Source organism: Saccostrea echinata, unplaced genomic scaffold (assembly GCF_033153115.1).
Source record: "Saccostrea echinata isolate AGI-Se365-2 ecotype Australia unplaced genomic scaffold, CSIRO_AGI_Sech_v1 ptg000046l, whole genome shotgun sequence".
Taxonomy (NCBI): domain Eukaryota; kingdom Metazoa; phylum Mollusca; class Bivalvia; order Ostreida; family Ostreidae; genus Saccostrea; species Saccostrea echinata.
Genome location: NW_026889795.1, coordinates 8,088,682 through 8,115,806, shown reverse-complemented (window position 1 = coordinate 8,115,806; position 27,125 = coordinate 8,088,682). Strand labels below are relative to the sequence as shown.

Sequence of the window (27,125 nt, the reverse complement as noted above, 5' to 3'; positions counted from 1 at the left end):
AACCATTATCATTACATCACTGACAACAGGCCGGGAATGTATCATTCGATAGGAAATTTTAACTTTGTAGAAAATTCACAACTTCCCCCTTTCGTTATTCAAACATTAGCTGATTTATGAGGAGATGGAGGGGTTCAAGCTCGAAGCTGTCTCGGCGTTTTTCGTGGCATGTATCCTTGGGATATCTGCACAAATTGGCGCAAAGTAAGATTTTTCTTCAACAACAACTCAAAATCTTTTTGATATCATTGAAACGTTGAACACTAGGGTATTAACAGATTCATTTTTAAGCAAAGGGGATGGAATGAAGTAAACTTTGAAACTATGATTTGTTTTTACCTGTAATGTGATGTTAGAAAACGACTATGGAACATGCAGTAAAACAGTACTTGTATATGTCCGTACAAGATATAAGAATTCGTGTAAGCATCGAAAGTAAGATGAGATAGCAAATGGAGATTTTTTTTCTCTCAATTTTCCTATGCAAGCTCTTGCAAGAAACCCTCACAAATGATTGTTAAAACAATTGTTCATTTTGGGAAAATTGATTGTATTTATTTTTTTTTTTTTGCCTAGGAATTTACTCTACCATTAATTTCCTTTTAGGAAAATTTACAAGGAAAACAATTACATGTATATATCAGAATATGTCATTCAATGCATACAGAAGAGAATTAACGTGTAACTTATATCATATTATTATAATAAATTCTAAAGTCACGTCAACGGTCAACCTTAAAACGCCGATTATCATGCAAATAGCAATATTGAAGGTAATGATATGAAATGATAGGAAATGAGAGAAGAATAATTTTCACAAAATGGTAAAATTGTAATTTTTATTACCCGATTAACACTCTTTTATCATTATGATTATCATGGGTAGAGGGGAAAACTAAAATGCTGGAATCTGGAAACATGTTAATTATTGAAAAGGTTTTACATCTCTGCAAAAAACAATTTCAGTACGGGGGGGGGGGGGGGCTCAACGTTAAAGAAATTCTTGACAAGTCAAAAAAAAAGGTCATCATACCTATTAAAGAGAGGAAAAAGCTGCAAATTATTATTTTTTTTATCGTAATGTAAAGTCATACTCAGTCTGGCAAAATAATAAAATGATATTGTGGGGCACAGATGGGAATTAGCTTTCTATAGCAAAGTATATACTGGGAAGTGTCATGGGGGCATGGCCTACCCCCTCCCGCTTCCTACGGGACTGTTATTACTTATATGGAGATTGTGAAAATATTTCTAAAATACAATATATACAGAAAATGCACGCGTATGAAACAGAATATCTGACATTGCAAGTGTAGAGACAACTATCCAGCTATTATCACTCTCTCTGAACACGTGTATTATCTTCACAGCTTTACTCAGAGCTGTAACACTTGAGCGTGGAATTGTAACAATATTAATAGTGCAGACTCTGTATTATCTCTGTAGTTTTAATGACGGTGTCATCTAAATCGTTCTAAGGTTGCGTGATTTAATACTTAACTCTTTAAAGCAATACTGGTGAGAAAGGGTTATTTATTTCCTGTTCAGATAAGGAAGTTTAGACGACAAAGAGGAAAAGGAACGCTAAGTGTATCGCCGCATGGCATTCATTAATGAGTTTCGTGTTAAGTACCATCCACTCATGAATTAATAACTATGGTGTTCAGTATCTTTACTTTCGAGGCTAAAGAGAAATGACCCTCGGTCTGAGAATTGGGTCTAAAATTGATGAATCACCCTGTTTTCTTACACTTTTCTCATCAAGGACGTTTCTCTAATTTTGCCCAGTACAGGAGACTGTTAGATTTCCTAATTTTTTCTTGGCAGAAACAAAATCACTTCGTTTTAATAATGGATCGGAATAGAAAATGTATACTTAGTATAGATATACGAAAGAATTCTGTATTCGGTAACTATTTGCTATTGTTTATTGGAAGTAATCAAACAGTCTGTTTTCATACATTTTTACGTTTTAATTCCGTCGGATGGGATGTTAAATGGTGCCCCATGTCAAGGATTACAATCCCCTTGGCACGCAAAAGATCGTTTTCCTGGTTCTCGAAAAAGAGTAGACTGATAGGGGGCCGCCAGAGAAACCAAAACTGGCCACGGAACGTTAATCTTTACAGCCGAAATATTGCTGAAATATTGCAGACTCGCCGTCAAACAATAACAACCAATCAAACCGTTTGTTCTTCCTTTATCATGGCCGTAGGAACCGGGGGGCAGGGGGGGGGAGGACCTTGCCCCCCAATAATTTTGCCGATATATAGATTACTGTAGAAAACATTTCTATTATATGCTTGTGCCCCCTCAATAAAAAGGTCTGATGACCTTTTTTTTTTTTTTTTTTTTTTTTTTTTTTTTTTGCTTGTCAAGGAATTTTTGGTTGATAGTGCCCCCTCAACTGAAAATATATGGCTGTGCCCCCCCCCCCCTCTCCAAATTGAAATTGCTTCCTACGGGCCTGTCTATTAAACTAATTATTGTCTTTTAGTTATAAAACTTATTTATAATAAGTTACTTTTTTATTTTTTAATTAAAAAAAAGAAAACAAACGTATCTTCATTCACCGCATGTACTTATTTTTCTTGGTGCATTCCTTTGAGCTTGTGTTTCTTGTTTTCTACAGTGTATGCTCCCGGACACAAACTGTTTACCAGAGACAAAGAGTGTGTGCCTACAGAACATGGCTGAGGTGAGTTTTTTTTCTTTTCTTTTCTTTAAGAAGAGTTACTTTTGTGTAAAATGAGTTGAATAAAACATACATATCGGTAAAAAGAAGAATTTTCGTTGCATCGTTCTTGTAACTGCGTTATTGAAGAAAATGTATATAGGAAAATTGTTTCCGAATGATTTGTACAGCATAATTATCTTCACATACAAGAGTTGTCCAGAAGAAAGTTCGTGGACATATACTCCTGACTGTTCAAAATAAGAGAAACAAATGAAACAGTTTTAAATTGTTAAAGGTCAATATTTGATTTATATACATGTATATATATAAAAAGAACACTTTAAATACGCCTTTTAGAGCAGTCCGCCTTTGTATTGTACTCGATCCTAGTCTGTCTGTATAACAACAATATACGTGATGTCGAAAGGATTTCCCTATTTGAGAGGGTTCGTATCAGAAGTTTCATCTTGTAATAGTAGAGGGACCTGATTCGCTCAAATCCGTTATGGAAAACTTCTGGATAACAATAGTAAAATTAAAGGAGATTCCTAAAACCAATTTAATTTAATTTAACCTTAAGGCTTCATTCAATTTATCAGCGTCTCTTGGACTATTGCATCTTTCAGTGAAGGAACCTACATGTACGCTCTTTAAACAATTTTTGGAACAAATCCCGATTTTTCATATATATTTTGTTTTTAAGGGCGTTTTTCTAAAATCACTCACAATAGCCTCTGATCCTTGACCGCACGCTCTTCTATATGAACATCCCACCTCAGGCTTTTACGTAAGATATGACACGTAAAACAATCATCCGTCGTTTTCCTGTTTTAATGAGAAAAGGAAATGACAACCACATAGGAAAAAGTGACACAATCTGCCTAAAGTATTACACGACTTTTAAAAGTCTTCACGCCTTCAATAAACGAAACAAAATCTTCCTTTGATTTGATTCAGGCATTTCATGAAAATTTAAGTTGTTTCCAGTTCCCGAGTCCAGACTCACCAAACAGAGACAAGTATCTCCTACTCCCCAGTCCACACACATCATACAGAGACCAGTATCTCCTACTCCCCAGTCCACACTCATCATACAGAGACCAGTATCTACTACTCCCCAGTCCACACTCATCATACAGAGACCAGTATCTACTACTCCCCAGTCTACACTCATCATACAGAGACCAGTATCACCTACTCCCCAGTCTACACTCATCATACAGAGACCAGTATCTCCTACTCCCCAGTCCAGACCCATCATACAGAGACCAGTATCTCCTACTCCCCAGTCCACACTCATCATACAGAGACCAGTATCTACTACTCCCCAGTCCAGACTCATCATACAGAGACCAGTATCTCCAACTTCCCAGTCCACACTCATCATACAGAGACCAGTATCTCCTACTCCCCAGTCCACACTCATCATACAGAGACCAGTATCTACTACTCCCCAGTCTACACTCATCATACAGAGACCAGTATCTCCTACTCCCCAGTCCAGACTCATCATACAGAGACCAGTATCTACTACTCCCCAGTCTACACTCATCATACAGAGACCAGTATCTACTACTCCCCAGTCTACACTCATCATACAGAGACCAGTATCTACTACTCCCCAGTCCACACTCATCATACAGAGACCAGTATCTCCTACTCCCCAGTCTACACTCATCATACAGAGACCAGTATCTCCTACTCCCCAGTCTACACTCATCATACAGAGACCAGTATCTCCTACTCCCCAGTCCAGACACATCATACAGAGACCAGTATCTCCTACTCCCCAGTTCACACTCATCATACAGAGACCAGTATCTCCTACTCCCCAGTCCACACTCATCATACAGAGACCAGTATCACCTACTCCCCAGTCTACACTCATCATACAGAGACCAGTATCTCCTACTCCCCAGTCCACACTCATACAGAGACCAGTATATCCTGCTCCCCAGTCCACACTCATCATACAGAGACCAGTATCTCCAACTTCCCAGTCCACACTCATCATACAGAGACCAGTATCTCCTACTCCCCAGTCCACACTCATTATACAGAGACCAGTATCTCCTACTCCCCAGTCCACACTCATCATACAGAGACCAGTATCTCCAACTTCCCAGTCTACACTCATCACACAGAGACCAGTATCATTCTCCTACTCCCCAGTCCTGACTCATACAGAGACAAGTATTTTCTACTCCCCAGTCCAGACTCATACAGAGATCAGTATCTCCTACTCCCCAGTTTACACTCATCATACAGAGACCAGTATCTCCTGTTCCCCAGTCCCGACTCATATAGAGACCCGTATCTACTACTCGCCAGTTTACACTCATCACATTGCATACAGAGACTAGTATCTCCTACCCCCAGTCTACACTCATCATACAGAGACCAGTATCTCCTGCTCCCCAGTCCACACTCATCATACAGAGACCAGTATCTCCTACTCCCCAGTCCACACTCATCATACAGAGACCCGTATCTCCTACCCCCCAGTCCAGACACATCATACAGAGACCAGTATCTCCAACTCCCTAGTCTACACTCATCATTCAGAGACCAGTATCTCCTGCTCCCCCGTCCACACTCATCATACAGAGACCAGTATCTCCTACTCCCCAGTCCACACTCATCATACAGAGATCAGTATCTCCTACTCCCCAGTCCACACTCATCATACAGAGACCAGTATCTCCTACCCCCCAGTCTACACTCATCATACAGAGACCAGTATCTCCTACTCCCCAGTCCAGACCCATCATACAGAGACCAGTATCTCCTGCTCCCCAGTCATGACTCATCATACAGAGACCAGTATCTCCTGTTCCCCAGTCCAGACTCATACAGAGACCAGTATCTCCTACTCCCCAGTCCTGACTCATTCAGAGACCAGTATTTCTTTCTTATTTTCTTAAAGAAATCTATCTTACATACCATGCTGATAAGCATGTTAACAAACAAATGCATTTGTCAACAAATAAAAATATTTGTTCGAATTTCAATTATTTTTTTTAGGTATGAATTTCTTTTTTAACATTACAGTCCCAAATTTGTTTGGGCAATCTTTGCCTCATTGTTACACATATTTTCGACTCTAGGCTAATACTTGTTGATGGCTTGTCATATGATTAAATTAAGACTTAATTTTGTGATACTTGAGTGTTACTTTCAAGCAAAATATGTTCAGTTCTATTAGGATCTAATTGATTTTTCAGTTGTTGTTATTACCGGTACGTTCTGAAGTGTTCCTATAAAAGAGTGAGTTACTGCTGCTCTGGATATAGAAATGTCAACAACAGATGCATCCGTAAGTTAATTAGCAGAGATTCAACAACCGTGAGTTAGTAAGTTAAGAAGTTCATAATCAACAACCTTACGTTTATAAGCACATAATCAACATTCTTTAAGTTTATAAGTCAATATTCAACACTTGTAAGTTAATAAGTGCATATTCAACACACGTAAATAATTTTATGTAACTGTGGAATCATGATTGTTCATGGGGGACCAATGTTCGTGGATTTCGTGGGCTATACAGTTACCCACGATATTTCACCCCCTTGAACGAACTTTGTCATAGTATCGATTCATTGGATGTTTTCTAAATACGAGTTATCCACGAAAATACGTACCCATGAACCAGTAAAATTTTGGTTACCCACAGAACATTGAACCCCACGAAATAAAATGATTCCACAGTATAAGAACAGATTTCACAGTAAGATTGTAAGATTATATAAGGATATATTCAACATTCCCTATCAGTTTTTTAAAATATATTTCTTCAGTTTAACAATTTCACTCTTTCTTAGTGAGAATCTGACAATAGTTTTAGTTCAGAAATCTTTGATCTTCATTATAGTGAAAAACAGGGGACAATAGTCTTTCTTATGATAATCACTTTTGTTTTCAGCCGTGTGCTTTGGACAGACAGACAGATTGGGTTGCAACAATGTAGGGACATGTGTAGCTCCAAACACGTGTAATTGTGATAGTGGTTACTCCGGGCCACAGTGTGATAACAGTAGGATTTTGATTTTATTTATTTGCATTTTTTCTTGATTTTACAGAAGAGTGATCGCATTGTTGATACTTTATTTTAATCCTTGGATGTGTCTTAGAGAATTATATCGATGAATCTTATGGGCTGTGATTTTGCCAGAAATAACTTAGTTTTTTCATATCTTAAGCACAACGTTAACAGACTTACAATAATATATTCATAAACTTGATAGGATCAAGAAAAGGAAAACCCAATTGTCTGTATTAGCGGGAAGTTATTGAAACAAACTCAAATCTACACTTAATCGGGATTCAAACATATTTAGTCTGACTGATTGTAATCTAGCTGTTCTTGAGAAGATTCCAATATACCTCTCCCTGGATTTTTCATGCCAAATTTGTGACTACTATGATTACACACTTACAAGCCCGGGGGTAGGATTTAAATAAATTTGAATCCACACTTTATGCGGTTGCTTTCATAATAATTTGAACTGGAAAGGCAGTGTAGTTCTTGAGAAGATTCTTTTTTTCCCTATTAAACTGATATATAATGGCCCCAATGTAGGTTCCTCCAGAACAGCCGCAAGAGAGGCTGGAAAGGGGGAGGTAAAGCTAATAATGTAGCATAATTCTAGTCCTGGTCGGTAAAGCCAATAATGTAGCCTAACCCTAATCCTGGTAGGTATAGCTTATAATGTAGCCTAACCCTAATCCTGGTAGGTATAGCTTATAATGTAGCCTTACCCTAATCTTGGTAGGTATAGCTTATAATGTAGCCTAACCCTAATCTTGGTAGGTATAGCTTATAATGTAGCCTAACCCTAATCCTGGTAGGTATAGCTTATAATGTAGCCTTACCCTAATCTTGGTAGGTAAAGCTAATAATGTAGCCTAACCCTAATCCTGGTAGGTATAGCTTATAATGTAGCCTAACCCTAATCCTGGTAGGTATAGCTTATAATGTAGCCTTACCCTAATCCTGGTAGGTATAGCTTATAATGTAGCCTAACCCTAATCCTGGTAGGTATCGCTAATTGTAGACTAACCCTAACCCTGGGAGGTAGTTAATATCGTAATATAACCTTATTCCTGGGAGGTATAGGTAATAATGTAGCCTAACTTTAGTCCTGGGAGCTGGCTAAGAATGTGACCTAATCTCATTCTTGTGTGGTATAGCTAATAATGTTGCCTAACTTTAGTTCTGGTAGGTATCGCTAATAATGTAGCCTAACTGCAATTCTGAAGGTATGGCTAATAATGTAGCCTTACCATAATGCTGGTAGGTATCGCTAGCCTAACTGTAGTCCTGGTAGGTATCGCTAATAATGTAGCCTAACTGTAGTCCTGGTAGGTATCGCTAATAATGTAGCCTAACCCTGTTCTTGAACATATTCAAACATACTCACACGTAGAATTTTAACCCTCCTCTATATGGTACCACGCAAACACGGGAAAGGGGGGGGGGTGGTATCAGAAAACAGAAATATTTCTAAAAAACAATTTAGAGAAGAAAAATTCTTTTGAATGGTATTCTTTAATATTTTTCAAAACGTTTGAAAGATCAGAATTGATATATTACCTTAAAAATGTACAGTATTGGCGTTTTTTCAATAGAGGTGGCCTGTTCTACCACTAGACCCTGCTACCCTGGCGATTGCCCCAATGCAGATAGCTGCACGTGCTCAACAGGCTTTGGATCAAGAAACTGCACTACAAGTAAGCTTCAATTACATTGCTTCTATGTTGTGATAGAATTGTATGGATCAGTTTTGATTAATTTATACCTTATAGCTACTTCATTGCTTCAAAACATTTAGTTGAGCCATTTAAGCCCTAGTTTTTTCAAATAGTAAGACACATATACTACGGTCAAACACTTTATATTACTCAGTCTAATCCTTTTATATGTGGTATGTTTTCTCCATGAACTCAATGTTAACTTTATATATTTTTTATTTAAGTTACACAATCTCCTACAATAACCCTTGCTTCTGCTGTTTTGGCATATCACCATCCAACTAAACTCATGGATATCTACAACTTTACCACTGATGCAACAACGATCGGAACCGAAAATGCTTCTAGTGCATCTATTTGGGCAAACTTTAAGAGATTTAATGAAATCCGGGCGAGTTTCTCTGCAATATTTGGTCTGGATGATCAGCTCTCAGCCAGACCAAGCTACGTTTCTGAGTCCAATATAGGCGTTGCTAAAGCAACGATGGAATGGGAGCTTATAAAACTAAGAAGTAAGAAAAGTTATGTGGCAATGTTTACTCTTTTATACTGTGGATATAGCTCGATATCGTTTACCTATCCACAGCTGTACCGTCACACTGGTTTTTGTGTGAATTAGATACATGTAACTTTAAAAGTCAAACTTTTGTTGATTTACATACATGTATAAATAGTGTACAGTGTAAAAAATATGAAATATCTATGTGTAAAATATGTGATAAAAAGAATGTCCCATGGTTTGTGGTTAGATGCGATTTTTTTTATCCAACACCTTGTGTATTTTTATCTCCTGGCAAAGGCTCGGGGATAAAAACACATCTCGTTGGATAAAAGTCATATCCGACCATAAACCGTATGGGAGATCCTAGTAAATATAGAGTTTTCATAAAAACCAAGAACAATCTGATTAATCTCTTGTGGTAATCACTTTGTGACAAATGAAGCTACATGTACTAAAGTTTTTTGTGAGAAACAGATGATTCAATGTGAAGTACGACAAACGTTAATATCCGTGCACACATAATGCGACACACTTCTTTAGTAATGCAGATTTCTGGTATTTTCATATCGTAAAAAGGTTTTACTTTTGGAAAGATATTTTTTTTCAGTACACATTATCTTGTGATTGAGTGTTTAAAGGGTGTACAAACCTGGCTTCTAAATATTAATAAACTTTTCCAATACTATTGACTTCCTGCAAGAAAAAAATTCGTAATTGAATTTAAATAAAAAAACATTCATAGAATTTTCGAGATTCATGTACATATTTGTACCTCTTCCACTGAAATGATTTGACAGAACACTTGTGTACTCGGTAATGATATCTTACTGCATGAAAATCAGTATGACATTTGTTTTCTCTAGAGTCTATATCATAAATTATTTGTATTACTTAATGTTTAGACGGCATTCCACAGAGAGAGGGTGGTAATTCCAGTGCCTGTCGTGAAGTTTCCGAGACTAACCCAGATAGTACCTTACAGGAATGCCAGGTGGAGTTTTTCAACCCTCTTGCTAGCGACAGCGGTGATGTGTAAGTTAACACTTTGTTTTATGGAATGCTAGGCACATGTGCTGTTTGTTATTGCGCCAACACAGGTGTAAAATGGGTGACTTAATTGTAATCGGGCTCGTGATGCGAGTATTCTTTCACCCTCTTGGCGCCATATTGTTAGTTTGTGATTCCTAGCAGTGTAAATAAAGTTTACTAAATTTTGTAACATGTTAGTTGTGGATTGTCCCCTACCATGTACTTGACTAAATTTTCAGTGTTCCCTAGTATCAGATTAAAGGCAGAACAATATCTGCAGCTTAAAATTGCAATTTGATTTTTCTTTTAACAAAAGATAATTTTAAATCTATAAACCAAACGGGGCAAAAATTTGAAGAAAAAAAATCCATCAAAGTAAATGAATTTTTAAGAAAACACATTGTAGTAAATAGTCATAGTCATAGTTACATCTGTTAGAACACAGTGATTTCTTTTAACTATATTAATAACTTAAATCATCTGTTTTAAGAACTTTGAATGTTATAATATCAAACAAAATGACTTGCTCTGATTTCCTTAAAATTGTTAATTAATTCAAATTTAAATCAATGCCTATGTACGTATGCATTAAATGTATTCAATATACTAAACGCAAAGGACTCTATATACATCTGTATTAAGTTTTGACATTTTATATATATCAGATTGACATTGAAGTTTGAAGTTGAGAACGGGGGGTACGAGGTTCTCTCTGGCGGAGTTCGACTTCCTTTTAGACAGCATACATCCGCTACGGCATCAGTTACTTATAGAATCGACTTGGATAAACCCGTACCTACTCCTAGCACAGCATTTAGAGTGGTGGAATCTTTCACCAAAGTAAGTGAACATCCTTCAAACTACACTGTACATACGCTTTACATTTTTCTATCCCAAGGTAAGGGAACGTCCTTTTAACTACACTGTACATACGCTTTCCATTTTTCTATCCAAAGATTGCATGCAGATAAGATCTTGATATCATATTTATCTTAATTATAAAGTTAATAGTCTATTACAAGTTGCTGTCCTTAAAATAAGCTAGGGGGTTGTCTTTGTGAATGTGGCAAGTTGAACTAGGGGCGAACACGCAGGCGCATGTGCATGCTGACTTTTTCCATAGCATCCGGTTTAACCTCGCTTATATATTTTTTGCATGGTACCTCAGGGTCCACGCAGAAAAAATACTAAAATACTAAAGAATATCTTGGTTATTTATTTAACAGTAAGTTTGTAGTTCATATACCAGTATAACATGAAATATTCCGTGTGGTTAGAGCGTCTGCTCTAAAGTCGCGGAGTAAGGAACTGATCCTTACGTCGCAGGTTCGAATCCACTGCGGGAAATGGAGACCGGTCATTTGGGTGAGACTGTATAAACCGAGGTCCCGTGTCGCAATAAGTGTTGGCAGACAAAAAGATTTATCACTGCTCAATGGCCCTGAGTGCCGAGTATAGGTATAAATTTCGATAGTGACGTTAAACAACAAACAAAAAAACATGAAACATTCCAAATAAGAGCGTTCTATATCGAACGTATCTATGTCAACATAAAATGTCTGATCAACTGCAAAACGGTAAGATTTATGATGGATATTGGTAGATAGGTAAGATGAGTCGCCCATATCGATACTGTGGACTTATGAAGGCAAACTCTTTGTCAAAAAACTGAAAAAGGTAGGGTATTTAACATCAAGCACGAAAATGACATTGCCATATTGTAAGTACAATTCCGCCTCCTGCACTCACTTATACTGTAACTGAGGCTATAAGCGAGGACTTAGATACTTCATGACTTGTGACGTAAAAATATTAGAACAGCTGTTTAACAGCTGATTGCCAGCTGATAATCATGCTTAGCAAGACATTTGTCAAAGCAATACTTTATGTACCATCACACTATTTATCCTAATATATTCATATTTATTTACTCTGTATATGCTGTTAGACTATCTTTTTATCCCCTTCTTATGAGGGTGCATTTCTATTTTATTTGTATAAACGTTACTTATAGTACTTATGGTACTTCTGTTTATTTTTTGTATTTTTTTAAATCCGGAATCCGGATTTCAGTATCAATACCGTTTTGGTAGTCAATATTTTCAAGCCGGTACTACACTGTATTGTTTTTCTTCCTTTTTTTCTCCTTTTTTCTTTTCTGTAATGTTTGTTTAATTAATATTATACCTATATAGTATGTATTTACCTTGACCTTGTTGTAGGGAGGGGGCTAAAATAGGCTTTGCCTGCTGCCCAATCCCTTTCACATTTATTTGTGAATAAAATTTTGTATAAATGAAAAAAAAAATGTTACCTGTTTTTTTTTATAGATGTTTTACATGTTTCCTTTGAAGGAAACGTACATGTATTTATGATGTTATTAACATTCACAGACAGCCATCGAAACCCGTTGGTCAGGATGGAATGATATGCTTTCTGGAATGGAGAGTTACAACTGGGAAATCTTTGAACTTCAAAATCAGAGTGGAACTCTGCGATACGTAAAAAGAACTAAAGAAAATTGTATAAATCCACAGTTTGGAGATACTTGTAATGCTTTCTTAGACCCAATATCTAGTATGAAATACAACCATTCTGACGAAGAGAAAGTAATGGTGTACTCACCACGTAGAGCGGGTGTTTACGCAATGATACTAGAGGCCTCAGATAGGGCAAACAATTCTGAATATGTAGCACGCTATGTAGTGTATGATCCAAGTTCATCAAGTATAGAAATACAAACTGGGAAAAATGACATAAAAGCTCTATCAGGGTCACCAAACGCTAGCTATAAATGGCAGATTTTGTCAGCGCCATCACAAAGTAATGTTCGAGTGGAATTCTCCTGGGAGGGACATTTCATAAATCGTCTTCATCAGGAGGAAGGCTTTTTAAACATAATTGAAGATTACAAACCGCAACTGGAGGACGAAAGCGCCGCCCCTGGTGTGTTCCCAAAAACTGTTAGCTCCAAGTACAAAGAATCAGGGACAGATACACGACCACAAGAAGAAATTCCGAACAAACTGGGAATAACGAGGCAAGTCTGATATCATCTATATATTTCTATTTGAAACATAGAAGACCATCATTTGTTGATACAGTAAAACACGCTTAAAGCGAATCACCAGAGATGACTGAAAATCATTCGTATGTCCTCTTGTTATATCCATAATGTCCATATTTCATGTTGATTACTCTTGGGTGAAAAAAAATCATTATAAGCATGATTTGCAAATTCTTTGTCTGCTATAAAAGTGTTATTTTAAACCTCATTAGATTTAGCATATATCAATCTTTATATACATGTGTTTGAACTTTGATTTACATGATTATTTGACAGATTTGAAACATATTTTGATGACACTGGAGAACAAACTATTGATGTAAATTCAACACTTCACTGGAGTGACCAGAATTTAACTACTACATTTTCCAGTACCATCGGTAGAGAAATTAGGGAGGGGGATTCTGTAAAGCTGTGGGTACGAGCGGAGGATAAAATGGGGAACAGGAATCTCTCCTTTATTCAGTTGGGGTTTGATGCCACCGGTCCATTACTGTATGAGGCAATGTTTATGAAGAACATGGGATCGAAATACACATACGGCAGCAAGTAAGTGTGATTATAATATTAATGTATAAGAAATATAAGGGGTTATATATATATTAGATCACATGATTATTAGCATAAATTTCGAAATATTTTCTACTTTTTTTTCCATACGCCCCGGCCAAGTATGCATGTATATATTACTGTAGTTACCCATAAACCCCGTAATATGTAGATGCTATTTCTGTAGCTTATTTTTTAAACCATACCTTTCAATTAGAAACAATTTTTAGTGTCAATATCAACTCAAGGTAAATGCAATCCTGCTCAAGGAAGTTTATTTTGGATGTCACAATGCTTATTCACTCACAATTTTTTTATCATTTTCATGAAAATCAGTAAAGATATATTTCAATTAGTGTGGGTGAATTCGACAGTGTAACGCAGTAAATATTTACATTTTATTTTTAAAAAATGCACTATACTTAAAATAAGATATCCTTGTTATCATGCGCGGATCTAGAGGGGGTGGGGTGGGGGGTTCGAACCCCCCCACCTGGAATTTGCGTAGGTATTAAAAGTATATACTGAAGCAAATAAAAAATGACTTTGGGCCCCCCCCCCCCCCTAGAAAACATGTACCCACTATTACCACCACCAAATAGGTGTTTTTTGCTTGTCAAGAAATTTTTGGGTTGAAATTTTTTTTTGTCTGGGGTGGACCCCCCCCCCCCCCTTTGAAAAAAATTCCTGGATCCGCGCTTGGTTATGAAGTATTTATGGTTTTTATAAACATTCTTGTATATGTTCTTACGATTGCTTTGACGCTCTGGATGGTGAATATTTCAGACTTTGGTTTAAAGCTGCGGATGTACACAGTGGCATTTCTCAGATCTACTTCCGCATTATAAATAAATCCAACGGTTCCGTGGCAGAAAACGGCACTGTTAATGTCAACAGTTCAACAAAGGTAAATATCTCAATAATAGTAAGTATCTCAATAACTGAAAATATCTCAAGTAAGTATCTCATCAATAGTAATTATCTAAACAACTGTAAGATCTCAATAACTGTAAATATCTCAAGTAAGTATCTCAACAATAGTAATTATCAGAACAACTGTAAGATCTCAAGAACAGTATGTATCTCAATAACTGTAAGTATCTCAAGTAAGTATCTCAACAATATTAATTATCGCAACTGTAAGTATCTCAATAACTGTAAATATCTCAAGTAAGTATCTCAACAATAGTAATTATCAGAACAACTGTAAGATCTCAAAAACAGTACGTATCTCAATAACTGTAAGTATCTCAAGTAAGTATCTCAACAATATTAATTATCTAGGCAACTGTACGTATCTCAATAACTGTAAATATCTCAAGTAAGTATCTCAACAATAGTAATTATCAGAACAACTGTAAGATCTCAAAAACAGTACGTATCTCAATAAATGTAAATATCTCAAGTAAGTATCTCAACAATAGTAATTATCAGAACAAATGTAAGATCTCAAGAACAGGAAGTATCTCAAGTAAGTATCTCAACTACAGTAATTATCTGAACAACTGTAAATACCTCAAGAAGAGTAAGTATCTCAATAACTGTAAATATCTCAAGTAAGTATCTCAGCTATAGTAATTAAATAACTGTAAGATCTCAAGAACAGTATGTATCTCAATAACTGAAAATATCTCAAGTACGTATCTAAACAATAGTAATTATCAGAACAACTGTAAGTATCTCAAGAACAGGAAGTTTCTCAATGATGGTAAATATCTCAACTTCAGCAGTATACGTATTATCTCAACTACTGTAAATATCTATACAATTTTCTTTGCAGTATGCTTTTGTAATTTATTTTGCTGTTCGAGTCCATGTTTAAATTATTAGTTTGTGTCTTTAAACATAGACATGAACAATGCCACCGTAACACAGAAGTACGAAATAATAAAAATATCGTTTTTTATTCTTAGGTAAGAGGTAAACCAGATGAATCGTATAAGGTTCGTGATTTATTCTACTTTTACCAACAAGAGCTGGAAATAAACAATTGTTGGTTTCGAGTTCCAAAGGAAAGACAGGCCTCTGATCGGTTTGCTGTAGAAGTCACCGCTTATAATGGCGCCATGCTGCAAAATCAAACCACAGTTGATGTTAACTTAGAAGAATTTAATGGAATCGGGCAATGTAGGCCACCAAAGTTCCGGTCTCTTTATTTCGTAACAAAAAAAAAAATAATAATAATAAATAAAAAAAAGTAGAAATAAAAGAAAAAAAGTATTATCTTTATTTCTATTAGGAATTCAAAACACATCTACATTTGGTTGGAAATAATAGACTGTTTCAAGGTAATTGAAGTACGTGGTGGTGGTGATGTCCTGCTCTTTTGCAAGGCAAATTGATTTAGTTTTGTGCAATACGGTGTAAATCAACGTCATTTAATTATCATCCAACTAAAATTTTGCCTCATTATATTAACTTGCCCTGCAAAAGAGCAGAGCTAATCGTAAAAAGGTTTATTAAATATTTTTTATTGACATTGTAAAGATGTAGAGTAAAATCGAACATGTACATTGCAAATTTATGCACATACAACGAACTGATATGTTTTGATTTCCAATAATAGACAATATAATGCATAATTTTTTCATGTATCAAGAATCGCAGACATAGCTAACCAGTATCAGGTGTCTCTTGTAATTCTATTTTTTACTCTTTGTAATCATTTTTTAGAACTTGTTTTTCTTAATCTTTCTTTGAGACATTTCAAGTTAATTAAGGAATGAATTTAATAGCGGTATAAAGTGGGTTGGGGCAGTTTACGCTTTATAAACCACGAAGGCAACCCAATTTATACAATATAAAGTAGTTTTTTTATCCAATCAAATACCGCGTTATAATCAGAATTAAATTATATGAGATTAAACAAAGATTGCATTTTTTTCATTAACAGATCAGACCGTGAAATCAGTAATACTACTAGACAACACCGGAAGTGGTGTTCGATTTGGTTGGAATCTGACAGAGACGTGTTACAGACGCCAAAACATCATTTTAAAATACAATGATGGGGAAAAACACAGGAAACTGGTGAATGCTAGGGTCAATCGATTCGATCTCCGGGGCTTAAAGCCACTTACCCGGTACAACGTCAGCTTCACCATAGAATATGACGAGGGTGATATAAGCGACCCCGTGTATTTCGACTTCAGGACGGCATGTAAGTGTAATGCAGTTTTTAGGTCACCTGAGTTACTCAGGTGACCTATTGCTATCTCTTTTCGTCCGTCGACGTGCGTCATTCGTCGGTCGTAAACTTTTGAACATTTTCAGCTTCTTCTCTGGAACCAGTGAACCAATTTCAACTATTTTTGGCATATAGCATCTATGGGTGAAGGGGAACCAAAATTCTGAAATTTATGGCCCCTGCCCCCCTGGGACCTGAGGGGTGGGGCCAAAACCATCAAAATTAATGCAATCTTTAAAAATCTTCTTCTTTACTACTGGACATCAAGCAGTCAAACTGTTGGCATGATTGTAATAAGCATTGAGCCCTCTACCAAAATTGTGGAATTCATGACCCCAGGGTCAGAGGTTCTGGTGCTAAGGTGGGGCTATATAGATCATATAGTGAAAGTGCATTATTTCTTTGAAAATCTTCTTCTCCACTCCTGGGAATTATTGAAACAAATTAAATACATAGTTATGATAAGCAAGGATGCCTCTTCCAAAATTGTGAAATTCATTGCCCCTGGATCAGGGGTTCTGGGGTAAGGACGGGGCTCTATTGATTATAAAGTGAAAATATTTTAATTCTTTAAAAATCTTCTTCTCTGGACCTGGGTATTATTAAACAAAGTAAGTACATTGTTATGATAAGCAAGGATGCCTCTTCCAAAATTGTGAAATTCATGGCACCGGGGACATTGGTTCTGGTGCCAGGGCGGGGCTATATAGATCCTATAGTGAAGGTGAATTCTTTCTTTGAAAATCTTCTTCCCTGCCCCTGTGTATTATATAAACAAACTAAGAACATAGTTATGGTAAGCAAGGATGCCTCTTCCAAAATTGTGAATTTCATGACCCCAGGTTCAAGGGTTCTGGTGAAGGGGGGGGGGGGGTTCTATTGATTATAAAGTGCAAAAGCAAAATTTCTTTGAAAATATTCTTTTCTGCTTCTGGTTAAAAAGCAAAGAAGCTAAGTGTATAGTTATGATGAACAAGAGTGCTTCTTCCAGAGTAGTAAATTTCATGACCCCTGGGTCAGATGTGCTGGTGTAAGGGTGGGGCTCTTGGTAATATAGCGAAAATGCATTGATTCTATTAAATAATCCTGTTTGCTCCTAAGTGTTAAGCAGATAAACAAAGTGATAAGTTATGATGAGCAAACATGGTCCCAGGGTCAGAGGCTCTGGTGTTTCTCGTGGGGGGGGGGGGGGGGGGCTCTATTGATAATATTATAGTGAATCCTTAGTAAAAATGCATTATTTCTTTAAAAATCTTCTCTGCATCTGGGGATATCTGAGGCAAACAGAGTAAAAGTTATTATAAGGAAGGGTATCTTTACCAGATTTTTGAACATCTGGACCATTTAGTCAAGTGTTCTGGTCCTGGACAGGGCTCTATTAATTTGTATTCTACTGAGAGGAGTTATTTCCCTTTGCCATTTACTTTTGATAATTAATCACTGTAAATAATGTACTTGAGAGGTAAATAGAATAAGAGAATTATGCAAGAATTTTTATTTTATAATACAAAAAGTACTTTCATAGTTTTAATGATCAGAGTAGACTTGTAAATGGGAGGTAAATGAGAATGAGACAAAAATAACTTGTCTTCTTATATATTCATCAAAGACCAAGAAAGGCCAATGTAAGAAATTTCAACAAGAGATTAAAATAGTACAGAAGCATTGATAATTTGTTTATATACTGTATAGTGATAGTGATAAATGGGGAATAGGTTAGAATCTAATTTATGAACTGTTAATGAATATTAAGATTAATTATTTTGTTGATCCTGATTACCCTATTTTTCTTGCTTTTGGGCAATAAAGCTTCACCTTCCAGTTCATTTTATACTTTTTGTATCCTTTAAATTGTTGTATTATACTCAGGTGACCGTTAAGGCCCTTGGGACTCTTGTTATAAATAAAGGATTCAAGGATTCAATAAATGGCATCATTATTCGACAAAGATAAAGTAATAATAAAGTTTTGCAAGAATGGAGAACGGAAAATAGAAAGCTATCTAGAAAAAAGTTTGCCAGATGATAATTAACATAAACCAAGCCTGATAAATTGGTTTCTTAGAGCCTTCTCTGATCTTTTTGTTTACAGCTGTACCTGTTGCGCAAAGCGGACTAACACCTGGAGGAATATCTGGAATTGTTGTTGGTAAAATATTATTTTTTGGGGGAGGGGGTGGTCTTAAAATTAATGCCCTTCGACACACACAAAAATGTCAAACTTGACCCTTGATGAGAAAGATCTGGGAAGTAAGTAACAGGCTCCACAAGTTATGGAACTATTTTTTTTCTTCTTTTTTTTCATACCTAAACTATATTCTCCTTTTCTCATTTAATCTTGAGTTTTACTTTCTGCAGCCATTTGTCTTCTGTTGTTATTTGTGATTTTCGTGCTGGTGTTGTATAAAACTGGTCGTCTGCGCAAAGCGGAAGTCATCATTGCCCCGATTAGAAACACAATCAGGCGGCACAGAGATGGCGCCGGAGCCATCGGTTACCAGCAGTATAATGTAAGTTTACATTAATTTGTATATTTTCCACGAAGCAAATACTTAATTATATTTCTTTTAACTACATTGCTAATTTTATTAGGCATTTTAGTGTACAATAAAAAAGCAGTAGGGATGGGTATCGCCAAAAATTTCGTATCGCAATATAACACGCCCTCCCCCCCCCCCCCCCAAAAAAAAAAAAAATTATATCCTTATGTTTTTTAACGAAATTTTACTACAATTTTACATATATGCCCAAAATGTTGCGCACTGAAATGCAGTTAAAACATAACTTCATTTCTTTTCATTTTTATTTATATAAATAATATAAAGCATGTTTTTATCTGTATAAAATAAAGCATGTTTTTGGATGCTAGAATGCTGTACTGTTTTCAACATTTTTTAAATAAAACGCTAAATAAAAAATAAAAAAAATACCAGTATACCCATAAAATTGCGCATCCCTAAAAAGCACTAACGTAATATGTATACAACAACATGACAACATCAATTAAATGAAGGTATTAATAACAAGAGAACATTAAATACATGATTGCATAATTATTTAGACTGGAGGATACAACGTACGATCAGAAGTCGTGTTTTAATTACATAAATTACTTTAATTACATGATAAGATTTATCTAAGATAATATATTAGATAATAATATGATAAGATAAATTAAATGATTAGATTAATTACATGATAACAATAATTGCATAATTACATTAATAATAACATAAACATTAATTACATGATATCATAAATTATAGGATTACATTAATTTCATGAATGCATTACCTACATGATTACATTAATTAATTACATGATTACATTAATTACTTGTTTACATTAATTACATGGTAACGTTTATTGCATGATTACATTAATAACTCGATTACATTAATTACACGATTATATTAATAACCTGATGATTATTCCATGATTACATAAATAACATGATTACATAATTTACAGGATTATATTAATTGCATGAATACATTTTGAAATCATTACATCAATTACATGATTTACATTTTTACATAAATCACAAGATAACTTTCATTGCATGATTATATTTATTACATGATAACGTTTATTTCATGATTACATTAATTACATGATTACATTAATTAGACTGGAGGATATGAAGAGGAGGACATTTACTTATATGGGGGACTCACGTTTGAGAAGGAACCAGATTGGCATTACAGGATGGAGGACGTATCTCTGGATGTCCTCCTAAAGACCGGGAGGTTCGCCATGATTTATAAAGCCACAGTCTATAAAAAAGGAAATCCAAAGGAATGTGTAGCAAAGACTCTAAAAGGTTATATTTTGTTAAAAATTTCTGTTTATTTTCCAACTGTATTGTGAATTGAAGAATCGAATTACTTCAGGTGGTGTAAAAAATTAATGGACCCTAAACTCCAAAATCATTACTATACATGTTATATATATGGAAAAATATTTAAAAGATGTTCTTTTATTGAATGTTTACATTTCTTATGTAAAATACCATTTACTTCAAAGTCATTCATCATGTGGCAAAAAAGAAGGCAATTTCTTCAAATGTGTACGTTTTTCATAAGGAATTCCATTAAGAGATATAATTTTAAATTAGCTAAAGTTTTTCACTTCATGATATTTCAATAATGTTTTTTAACAGATGGATACACTGACGAGGATAAGGTTCTGATGATGGCGAAGATTAATTTTTTCGGAACAAAGGTTGGGGAACATCCATGTATCCTGGGGTTTATTGGAGCAGTAACATCTGAACAGTCTAGTAAGTAAAATCTGAACTGTCTAGTAAATAATATCCAAACTGTCTAGTAAGTAACATCTGAACTGTCAAGTAAGTAATATCTGAACTGTCTAGTAAGTAACATCTGAACAGTCTAGTAATAAGTTACAACTGAACTGTCAAGTAAGTAACATCTGAACTGAACTGTCTAGTAAGTAACATTCAAACTGTCAAGTAAGTAATATCTGAACTGTCTAGTAAGTAACATCTGAACTGTCAAGTAAGTAACATCTGAACTGTCTAGTAGGTAACATCTGAACAGTCTAGTAAGTAACATCTGAACTGTCTGGTAAGTAAGTTCCAATCTGTCTAGTAAATAACATCCGAAATGTCTAGTAAGTAATATCTGAACTGTCTAGTAAGTAACATCTGAACTGTCAAGTAAGTAATATCTGAACTGTCTAGTAAGTAATATCTGAACAGTCTAGTAATAAGTTACAACTGAACTGTCAAGTTAGTAACATCTGAACTGAACTGTCTAGTAAGTAACATTCAAACTGTCTAGTAAGTAACATCCGAACTGTCTAGTAAGTAATATCCAAACCGTCTAGTAAGTAACATCCGAACTGTCTAGTAAGTTACATCCGAACTGTCTATTAAGTAACTTCCGAACTGTCTAGTAAATAACATTCTAACTGTCTAGTAAGTAATATCTGAACTGTCTAGTAAGATTATACTTATTTTGAGAAGCCTAATATTATCTTTTATCCTAATAAAGTGGTTTTATAAGTTTTATGCTAATCAGAAGAATCTTTGAAATATGTGTTTTTGAGGACAAAACGATGATTAAGCCACCCGAGGAGTACAATACTTACCGAGCCCGAAGGACTTCAAAGGTTGCTAAATCATCTTATTGACTTAAAACCCCCCAGTAATAATTGTTTTATCATATGATTCATAATTAAATGATACGAACTCATTAAGTAGTTCATGCCATGTTTACATTTGCTGAAGCCCTAGCTAAATGGAATGAGAGAAGCGGGGTCAAATAAACAATACCAGTCATGTTAATTTAGAATTTTTAAAATCTACTTTAGTTGCTATGAAAAAAGAAATAATGGCAGGCTTTTTTGTAGAACAGATTTTAAAAGTGGGCATTATCAGGGAAAAAAAAAAAAAAAAAATCTTTGATTAGCCTCCACAAAACGAGAATCCTTTTTACCTCATTTTTGTTTTATGGGCTGGGGTAGGGTAAGGGTTGGGGGATTAAGGTAATCTACATTGAAAAATAACGGCTCTTGCAATACAATGTTATAAAAAAAAAAACAACAAATATCATGAATTAAAGAAAAATGTAATCATGATATAATTTATGCTGTGTATGCATATGCGTTCACACTTTTCGGCGGAAATTTGTCACAGCGTTCTTAAAGTATATTTATGGTATAAAATAAAACCCCTAGAAATCCGTGTATTAACCCACGGATTAAACCGCAATTGTGAATCAGAGGAATTATGTCGCCGCGGAAAAAAGTACTTTGACAGTAATTCATTAAGACCAGGTTGTTGTCTAATATTGCCAAAAAAATTAATAAATAAATAAATAAATAAATAAATAAATAAATAAATAAATAAATAAATAAATAAATAAATAAATAAAATAAATTTAAAAAAATAATGCAAGAACATTTTGTAAGCTTTCTTTTTATTATAATATAAAAAAAAATGTTTCAGTTGGCCCAATCATGCTACTGGAATATTGTGAAAATGGAACACTTAAGGACTGGTTGGTAGATCGACAGAGTTCCGTCACTGATGACGTCATTGAGAGTCTCTTCCGGTTTTCCTACGACATTTCCAGAGGAATGATGTACTTAACGAGTAGAGAAGTAATACATGGAAGAGAGAAGTTCTTTTTCTTTTCTCATTAAAAATAATTTTCTCTCGCTTGACATATTGAAGGATTAAAGTATTTATGTGCTTTAACTGAATAGTCCTACAAATTACATTCCCTATACTTGAATAATATTTTACCCTTTAAATCGTAGAACTATATATTAAAACAGAAATAGACTTATTTTTCATGTTCATCAACGACAATGCCAAGTAAATTGAAGAAAGGATAGGACACACCTGAACTGTCGCTCCTTTTTTACTTTATAGCATCTTCGTTAGCTACATGTAGGTCACCGATCCACTCTTAAAGAGGAGAAAAATTAATGGGAAACTTACCTAGAGAAAATGCTTACAAAGATAATTTAGATATTTTTAGATATTATTAAGATAATCCAGATTTTACTGAGATAATCTAGATAATTATCTAGAGAATGTAGATATCACTAAGATAATTCAGATATGAAAAAGAAAATCCAGAAATAACTGAGATAATCCAAATGTTACTAAATAATCCAGACATAGCTAAATAATCCAAATATCACTAATAAATTCAGATATTACTTGAATAATCCAAATGTTATTAAATAAACCAGATATTTCTATGTAAGTCAGATATTACTTAAATACTCCAAATATTATTAAATAATTCAGATATCATTAAATACGTTAGATACTACTTAAATAATAAAAAAAGATCACTAAAATAATCCAGATATTATTTATATAATCCAGAATTTATTTAGGTAGTCAAGATACTACTAAAAAAATCCAGATATTACTTAGAAAATCAAGATACTTTTGAAATGATCCAGATATTGCCTAGAAAAGTTTTATATTACTCAGATTATTCCGCATGATACTTTGATACGTACTGATTGGATATAATCAATATAATTTTAAGATCAGAAAATGTACACTGTAGTTAGATCATCCAGAAGTTACATCACCCACACGAAACGATTACATTGTTCATCTATAGATCATCCACACTTACCGATTACATTGTTCATCTATAGATCATCCACACGAAACGATTACATTGTTCATCTATAGATCATCCACACTTACCGATTTCATTGTTTATCTATAGATTATCCACACTTACCGATTACATTGTTCATCTATAGATCATCCACACTTAACGATTTCATTGTTCATCTATAGATCATCCATATGAGACTGGCAGCAAGGAATGTGTTTCTAAGTAAGAACCTGAGTGCTAAGGTAGCAGGGTTTGGACCACGGCAGGGGGATGAAGACGACGAGTCATCTAGAAAGGTCAGTATGAATATGTAAACACTCTTGACCTCTGCGACCTTCCATTATAATCACTCCTAACCTCACCCTTAACCTCTGCGACCTTCAGTTGTCATCAACTCTGTGATGTACCGTTTACTCAAAGTACTTTTTTCTGTTTCCGTACCGATTCATGATTACGTTTGCAACAAGTTAAACTCTATATAATATAATATATATATTAATACCTTTTTACGCCGTCCAAATTTCAAAGTCATGAATTGTCTCATAACAATCATACAATCTTTACATTTGTAACTTCGGCTTAGTAAATTGTGTGGAATTATATGTTTTTTGATCAGATATATTCTGGTGATGTGATAGGCTGTGCTTGTGACTTCGTCGTGAAATACATATGACTCAAAATAAATTTGTTATGTGTTTTCCTTATTTTTAAAAGATATTTATTTGCATATATTTTGTATATGTGCACATGTGCAAGATTTTCATTCATTTTGCATATCACAAAATATCCATGTTGCCTCATTCTCTAATTTAGACAAGTTAATAATTCGTGTATTTGACATTTTTGCCCTGGTCTATACTTCGCAAGTTGAACAAATCTCAATAATTCTTGTCATGGTTTCTCCTATGTATCTGCAGGAGCCATAATATCAAAAATAAATATACAACGAAGCACGCTTATAGCCAACACGTTTATAATGAATCGACGCTTACAGCGAAGTGATTTTCATTTTTAAAGTATACTGTATACTGAAGGGATATAACAAGTTACGCTTATAAGGAAGTAAAACTGTCTGTCTTCGTTGTAAGCGTGTTTGACTGTAATGCTTTTATCTCTATAATAGGAAAGAATACCAGTGAAATGGATGGCTCCCGAGTGTCTGAATAAGTCTGGAGCTGCATCCGAGAAAAGTGACGTCTGGTCTTACGGTGTTACTGTGTGGGAGGTCTTTACGATGGGTAGATATATTTATTAAGCTGCTCTTTGAGATGTACACAAAGTTATATTACCTTGACATGTTGAAATCATAATTCACTTCTCTTTTCTACTAAGGTGGTACCCCGTACGACAATGTACGTAGCAGAGATCTTCCAAAATGGCTGAAACAAGGGAATCGATTGAGTAAACCCGAATATTCGGATGATTTGTACGTGATATTGTCATCTATTTAGATTTAATTTTCCTCTGATAAGAGAGATAACTTTTATTTGGATATAAATGTTTGTTTTTTCCCAATAAAGTTGTCAAATTAAAAGACCGTTCTGTCCAATGTTATTCCTCGTACTGTATGCAGGAAATTGTAAAGATCTTATATAAATGGATTACTTTTGAAAAATCATTTTTTTGTTAATGAGTAGATACCTTGATCCCTAAAGCTTTTTCCAATGCCCTTCCATTACTTTAGCAATGCATATTTCTTAAAATCAATCTATAATTGAATAAGTGATAAACAAAACCTGAATGGGCATCTTTTTTTAATATTCTCAAGGAAATAAATCAGTTTGCATTCCAATTTTACTTCAAGTTTTGCTGTTCGCACTATATTTTTTACACCATAGATATCTGGGTATCTTTTTTATGTGATAAGTCGGTGAATTTTTTCGTGTAGACATTCAAAATCTTCCAGGAGATAATTGTATTAATAATTATATTTTTAATCATTCAGGCATTATGAGATCATGAAGAAATGTTGGGCTATGGAACCATCTGCTCGGCCATCTTTTGGAGAAATCAACAAACAGATTGAATCTCTGTTTCGTCAGTCATCCGGGGATTTGTACTACTATGATGCACAGAAATGACCGAAAGTGAGAAAACCCCGGATGTTAAACGAACTGCATGAATAAGAAGCATCATTGCAAATTTCAAAAGTCAAGAAATCAAAATATTTGTTTGCGAAATATTGTTTATGTACTGAAAAAAATAATATATACTTAACTCATATTTTAGCCAGAGTGTATTTTTGCCTCTCCTTAGAAACAGTTTAAGGTGTTAAATCTTTAACCGGTTATTCTGAAAGACTAATCCAGTATTTATTGCAGATAGAAACTTTCATAAAGTAATTACCTTCTTTCATCGTCTTTAGATTGTTCAGTGTTTTGTAAAGTTCTAGAGAAGAGTCCAAATAAATCATAGGATTAAAAAATAACATTCCTATTTTTATTAATGATAAAGTGAATAGTTCTATAAATACTGTCCTGCAGTACACCAGAATCAAGCTGAAAATTTGACAAAAACTTCAAAACTAAACTGTTTCTTTAAACAACAAAAAGTCTAATGGAGATAAGCATTTATGGATTGTTTTCTTATTATATGTGTTGCTTTGAACTTGATTTTGCTGAAAATATGTAAATAATGTGCAACCTTTTTTGGAATGAAAAATATACCATATCATATGCAATGAAAACATTTCGTTATTGGATTTCCAATAATTTATTATCATTTTTTTTTGTTCTTTTCTTGAGATGCATTTGAATGATATTAATTTTGTCTTTTATGTTTTTGTATGTCTTCTTATATTTAAACATTTTGTCACCTGTTTTTCATTCCTTTGATCTCTAAATTATTTTGTATTAAAACCATGACAATAGTTTTTTTTTTTTAGTTTTTTGTGTTCCTCAGGTTCTTTCGTTTGCATTAAGATATAGAATTAGTACTTTGGTGTAAAGATGTATATCTAAAACCTTCATTTTTCTACAAGTCGACAAATTGAAAGTTGTCTTTAATGTACATGTATAAACTGTCAACAGTATACAGTAAAAGTATATAATTGAGAGAGTCAGCAAGATTCCAGTTCCCCAAAAGCAGGTCTGTTTCCCGAGGCGCAGCCGAGGGGAACTTGAATCTTGCTGACTCCCTAAAATTATATACTTTAACTGTTTTATTATAACGATACCAAATTTAAACTTTTTTCAAAACCCATGACTGCAATTCTATTTTATACGCAGTGCAATTATATGATGCGCA

At 34.5% G+C, this 27,125-nt stretch overlaps 1 protein-coding gene across 1 annotated transcript; it reads left to right on the top strand.

Annotated features, from left to right (window-relative positions):
- The first annotated feature begins 124 nt into the window (after positions 1-124).
- On the top strand, positions 125-26,032 carry LOC133202005 (uncharacterized). Its single transcript, XM_061337787.1, has 22 exons — positions 125-204; positions 2,633-2,698; positions 5,902-5,993; positions 6,600-6,710; positions 8,306-8,407; positions 8,653-8,940; positions 9,833-9,962; positions 10,625-10,799; positions 12,353-12,999; positions 13,303-13,575; positions 14,362-14,482; positions 15,489-15,702; positions 16,469-16,735; positions 18,854-18,910; positions 19,120-19,271; positions 20,392-20,584; positions 20,924-21,043; positions 22,736-22,890; positions 24,062-24,175; positions 25,003-25,117; positions 25,212-25,305; positions 25,825-26,032. Exons 1-22 carry the CDS (start codon positions 125-127, stop codon positions 25,958-25,960), a joined length of 3,702 nt encoding a protein of 1,233 aa, XP_061193771.1. The 3' UTR covers positions 25,961-26,032.
- The last annotated feature ends 1,093 nt before the right edge of the window (positions 26,033-27,125 follow it).

Bases quoted from the DNA above. Each gene is read 5' to 3' on its own strand.
- LOC133202005 (XM_061337787.1), top strand. From the start codon at position 125: ATGGAGGGGTTCAAGCTCGAAGCTGTCTCGGCGTTTTTCGTGGCATGT. The intron at 15,703-16,468 runs GTAGGCCACCAA...TTTCATTAACAG, and splicing joins ATTTAATGGAATCGGGCAAT to ATCAGACCGTGAAATCAGTA. The intron at 20,585-20,923 runs GTTATATTTTGT...GTTTTTTAACAG, and splicing joins TGTAGCAAAGACTCTAAAAG to ATGGATACACTGACGAGGAT.